We start from the raw sequence: 4,988 nt of genomic DNA, 5'->3' as shown, positions 1-4,988 counted from the left end.
GTGCTCCTCTCCGCTTTCAAACATGATGAACATTAAAAAAAAGGTTCTGTAATTTATTTATCTATCAACATAATTTAAAATTTGATGTATAGCCTGAAGTCTGTAATTTTTACACAATTTGGAAAAGATTTTTACGAAGAGCAAATCTTTCCCACTAAATTACCCGTGTCCAGGGACCCCAGGGCATTAATCGTCAAATTAATTGTTATCGGCTAAATACCCCAATTAATTGTGATTAATATTTTTTTGCCAATATTGCCCAACCCTAGTGTGTGTGTGCGTGTCTCGCGCTAAAAATAAGTATCTTTGTGAGGACATTTTGCCCTTGTGAGGACGGTCCTCACAAGGGAAAATGTGTGTGTGTGTGTTCAATGTTAGTAAAAATAACACAAATCACTTTATGAAAGCTTATCAAACAAGCAGCTTTTCATAAAAATCAAAGCAAACGTTAAACAAAAATCAACCTCCAGAGTAGCTGGAACTGTTTTTTTTAATGGGTCCTGCTGCCTCTCCTCCACTTCCTCATTCTCCTTCTCTACTCTTACATCTCCTCCTCCTCTCCCTCCTCAACTGACTCTTCCTCCTCTTCTTCATTCTATGACTAGAATCAAACTCCATGACTGCCTTTTCACCTGCTAATACCAATAACAGCAACAATCATACATTTATGGCACTTTTGCAAAGAATTGCTATAATACAAATACATAACTTAAGCTCTACACACACACACATATATACACAACCCCAACCACACACACATGCACACTTTGTTCCTGAACACCGTGGGGACTGTGCATTGACTTCCATTCTTTTTTTTTTTTTTTGGATTTTATAGCCTAACCCTGACCATACACCCTAAAATTAACTTCACAGGTACTTACCTGACCCTAAAACTAACCTAAACCTTGGCCCTAAACCTAACCCCACACCTGTAATTTGCATTTGGACCTGGCATTGGTCCCCACGATGCACTTCGGTCCCCACGAGGTAGGGCTGGGCGATTATTTGATCGCGATAATTGATCGAGAAAAAATTCAGGTCGATCACGGAGATCAGATGTGAGCCTCTTACTTAATCAAACATGTCAGAAATGTGCAAGACAATAGCCARTCAGAATCCACCTTCTCCTGCTCCACTTCTGTTTATCAGTTGCTAAGGAAACGCAGACTTAACCAAACAAAAGTAATCCAGTATAAAATGCTRAATCGCTAAGCGTTCGCTTTTTTGGGTGAGTTTCTGAGGTATTTTGGCCGCTGTCGCTTCCTGTACCTGCCATTACCTGTTAACAGGCAGGCAGGGTGAGCTCTGAGCTCCCCTCCCTACACAGAGGGAAGGGTGGGAGTCGTGATGCGCGTCTCGCTAAAACAAAAGCATCCTCCAAAAATATGAAGCGGTCTTAGGGTAACGTTTAGAACAAAACAATGTCCCAGCGGTTCTTCATTTATCTGGAGAAGAAGTTTTCTGTAAGTTTTGTCGGCACACGATGGGCTGGACGAGACGTGAAGACCACTTCCTGTCTGAGTCTCATCACAAACAGCAGCTGAGAGACGCTGCAAACTCCAGAACACTCAGAAGCTGATGTGTGATGTGTTTTCAAGAAATATATTATGTACTTTATGTTGTTCTACACTGCCGGTGAAAGGTTTGTCTGAAATAAACTAAACTAAACTAAACTAAACTAAACTAAACTAAACTAAACTAAACTAAACTAAACTAAACTAAACTAAGCTGGGAGTTTATCCAACGTTTTGTCGTGTGCAGAATCAGATATTTTGTCAGAAAAAATGAAAGCATTGTCTGTAAGCACTGTAAGCACAGGTGGTCAGGGTGGTGGGGTGTTCCTTCCTTCCTTTCTTCCATAACAAAAGTAATGAGCTTATATCCTATTCAATTGCTGAGGTTCTTCTTCCATGAAGCAGCTCTGTTGTCCTCCATCCATATTTTCAGTTMCAGGCTGAGTCATTTCTACCTTCTCATCTCTGTCAACGCTCTCTGGTTTCATTTAAAAGAGCTGATCGTCAGATTTTGTCCAAGATTAACCTTCAGGGTGAATATAGCTCGCTCACACCAAGGACCTATCCACGTCATCATTTACCCAGAATGCTTTGTGTGTAAATAAAATGGCTCCGTCCATGTTAAAATATATTTTAAAAAAATTACAAAACTAAACAGCCTACAGTATTTTTCTTTATTTTACAGTTAAAATATGTTTATCAAATAAAGTGTAATGTTACAACTAATCAGGGATTCCTTTAAGTAAAAATGGTGTTTAACTTCTTACACTAACTACATACCTGACAGTGCGCAGGCACATCTTTTCACGAGGGAACTCACGAGGTCCTTCTACGCTGTCATCTTGTCCTTCTGTCTCCAAATACAGGTCCAGGCAGACGCACAGGCGAGCTATCTGATTGGTGAGAAGCTGGTGCCCCGGCCGAGGTCCCTGCAGCTCATTTTTAAACACGTTCACTTCACTCTCCATGGCCTAAACAAACAAACAAAAAAAACTATGTTAGGGTAAAAATATAACCACAAAAGACACAGGAGCAATCATGCGAAAACATTGGGAATATTATGGACTAAAATAATTTCCGTACACGAAGGTTGTCGTCAGTGCGTCCACTACACTCTCCCTTCCAGTTCAGAGACAAAGAAAACAGAGGAGAGATCTCTGGGTAACGGGGACTCAGAACCACTGCGGCATGGAGTCGAGCTGAAACAATGAAAAGACATGATGGTAAATAAACAAAAACAACAACAATAAAAATCCGTTCAGTTGGCTGGGGTTGGATTTACCTGTGCCTCTTTCTATGACTGCCATAAAGTACAGGTCCGTCTCCTTGGCCAGTCCGGCATCAGTTACATGACGGGTGTAAGGCAGCGCCTTTAAAAGMAGAAAGTCATACACTCAGAAATTAAATTAAAATTTTAAATACATTATCAGAAACAAACCCATTAAAATGAACCAGATCCAGCATTAATAGAACAAGAATTTGTAGACCAAGTCCAGATTTAGCAGTTACAGCTATATAATTTCTTTTTTCTACCTTTTTATGTTTATTAATCAATACTTATTTAGTGATTACTACTGAGCTGTATGTTCTAAATACATGACTTCTTAAAACTGTACCATGTACTCATGTTGACTGATGGTGGTCCAACTCGCTAAGCGGGAGATGATCTTGGCAGGAAACAGGTTCTGGCACTCACTGGTGATTGGAACAATGCTGTGTTCTGAGGGCAGAAACAAGTCAGTTTCCTCTAAAGTAATGAAGCACTAGGAGGTTCTGAYRCATGCAGCTGGTAAACATCACACCTAAAGAGGCAAACTGTTTGTGCAGAGCCAAGCGGGACTGGACTCGTCCCCTCAGCAGCTTCATGGTGCTCTCCATGTGGCTGGCACTCAGAGAACTCCCCACCAGCACACCCTGCAAACACAAACACCACGCTGTCACTCAACAGCTGCAGCTGAACTCGGCTGGGAAACATCTTGATGTCAACACACACCTCTGAAGATTCACCAGGAAAGTGCAGTCCTCCGAGATTCTGAACCCACATATAGGGATATCCCAGGTCCTCCACATAATCCGCAAATGAAACAATCCTGWGTTGAAGTTGGGAGTTATTTTTGTTAAAGTGGATGTGATTTTGTGTATACCTTTAATTTTAACCCACTTACCCGACTTTATCAAACTGGTAGCGATTGGCTGGATTGGGAGTTTCTCTGCCCTGGTCACTGGTGTAGAGGCAGCTGAGGAGAGTGTCTGATTTAAGAAGCTCCCTGTAAAAAATAATTAATAATCATCATCATCTTTGGGATTTAAAAAAAATGCAGAAAATGTCTAAATTCTTCTGTCCATACACATACCCAGCACTGATGGCCATGCTGAGGTCAGTGGAGGTGGAGACTGTGGTCTTGACCGTCATAATGTTCAGATTCATCAAGTAGTAGAAGAATAAATGCAGAACGCTGCCGTCTGTGGAGACAAGAGGAGAATACATTACACAATCCTCCAAGTGAGTATCACTGCAGTCTTTAAGCTCTCTCTATCATCCTTTTCATTAATCCTGCTAGTGATCRTCCTCCTGGGTTTACTTTGCACTGCAATGTGTTTAGAGAGCAAAGATTGGGTGTGGTCAGGATGGCAGCTAGCAGCACATAGGGAGCCCACAGAACGCTGATGGTCATCTTTCCAGCTCCAGTGTCTGCAGTAACAGTGAACTCAGTGACACCCTGTCACTCACTCACACCTACACCGCTCACTTTTTGCTTTTACTGCACTAAAACGACTGCCGCAGCTGGCAGCGGTCTAAAAAAAAGTGAACGGAGAGAGCAGCAGTAACAAAATCAGAGAGAGAGTGCTTGTATGAGAAAATTCTTCCAAGATTCTGTAGGTGCTGCAGACCCACGATGCTGCTAGTGTCTCCCTCACCTCGCTCCCCACCCCACCCTCCCTGCTCGCACTTTAGGTAGCGTTACGCCTGCAATGCAGATCTTCCCTTAATCTGTCACCAGATTCCCTTTGTTGCCAGCAGAGGGACCACGAGGGTCAAGCGGTGTCATGTCATAGCAGAGCGGGKTTTTTTTCTGCCACATACTAGATATACACACAAGCATAGAGCTGCTAATACAGTCCAGCGTATACATTATGTTACAGGTATGGGAGACAAAGAGGGTGCAAATATTAAAAACATGCTGAGTGCCCTGAATTTGTGTAGACTTCTAAAAAAACACTATTAATACATTACCTTTACACTTAAGGTCCAAGCACAGGGAGAGTGGGTGCCTTTTTATCATCTCCCGTCTTTTGTCATCCAGCTGGCCGCCTGTGGTTGGTCGCCTTCTCTTCTGTCAAACACACAAATAACAGTAATATAGTTTAGTTTAAATTGTTTATTCATTTCATTTAAAACCAAAAATTTTATACACATTTAAAAACAAAAGATATACACAACAAAAACCATACAAATCAAATTGAAACGAAAGG

At 41.7% G+C, this 4,988-nt stretch overlaps 1 protein-coding gene across 1 annotated transcript in view; it reads right to left on the bottom strand.

Moving 5' to 3' along the window:
• The window catches only part of thoc5 (THO complex 5), a gene marked incomplete at its 5' end in the record, with an annotated part of 8,157 nt that overhangs the window by 792 nt on the left and 2,377 nt on the right, over positions 1–4,988 (bottom strand). Inside the window, 9 exon segments of the mRNA XM_014014432.1 lie at positions 2,295–2,485; positions 2,598–2,713; positions 2,797–2,884; positions 3,131–3,234; positions 3,317–3,428; positions 3,508–3,604; positions 3,680–3,781; positions 3,869–3,977; positions 4,750–4,849. Of these exon segments, the coding sequence (XP_013869886.1) occupies positions 2,295–2,485; positions 2,598–2,713; positions 2,797–2,884; positions 3,131–3,234; positions 3,317–3,428; positions 3,508–3,604; positions 3,680–3,781; positions 3,869–3,977; positions 4,750–4,849 (1,019 nt within the window).

This window comes from Austrofundulus limnaeus, unplaced genomic scaffold, assembly GCF_001266775.1.
Source record: "Austrofundulus limnaeus strain Quisiro unplaced genomic scaffold, Austrofundulus_limnaeus-1.0 Scaffold114, whole genome shotgun sequence".
Classification (NCBI taxonomy): domain Eukaryota; kingdom Metazoa; phylum Chordata; class Actinopteri; order Cyprinodontiformes; family Rivulidae; genus Austrofundulus; species Austrofundulus limnaeus.
Note: the sequence above shows the minus strand (reverse complement) of the source record. Positions and strands in the feature narration are given on the sequence as shown.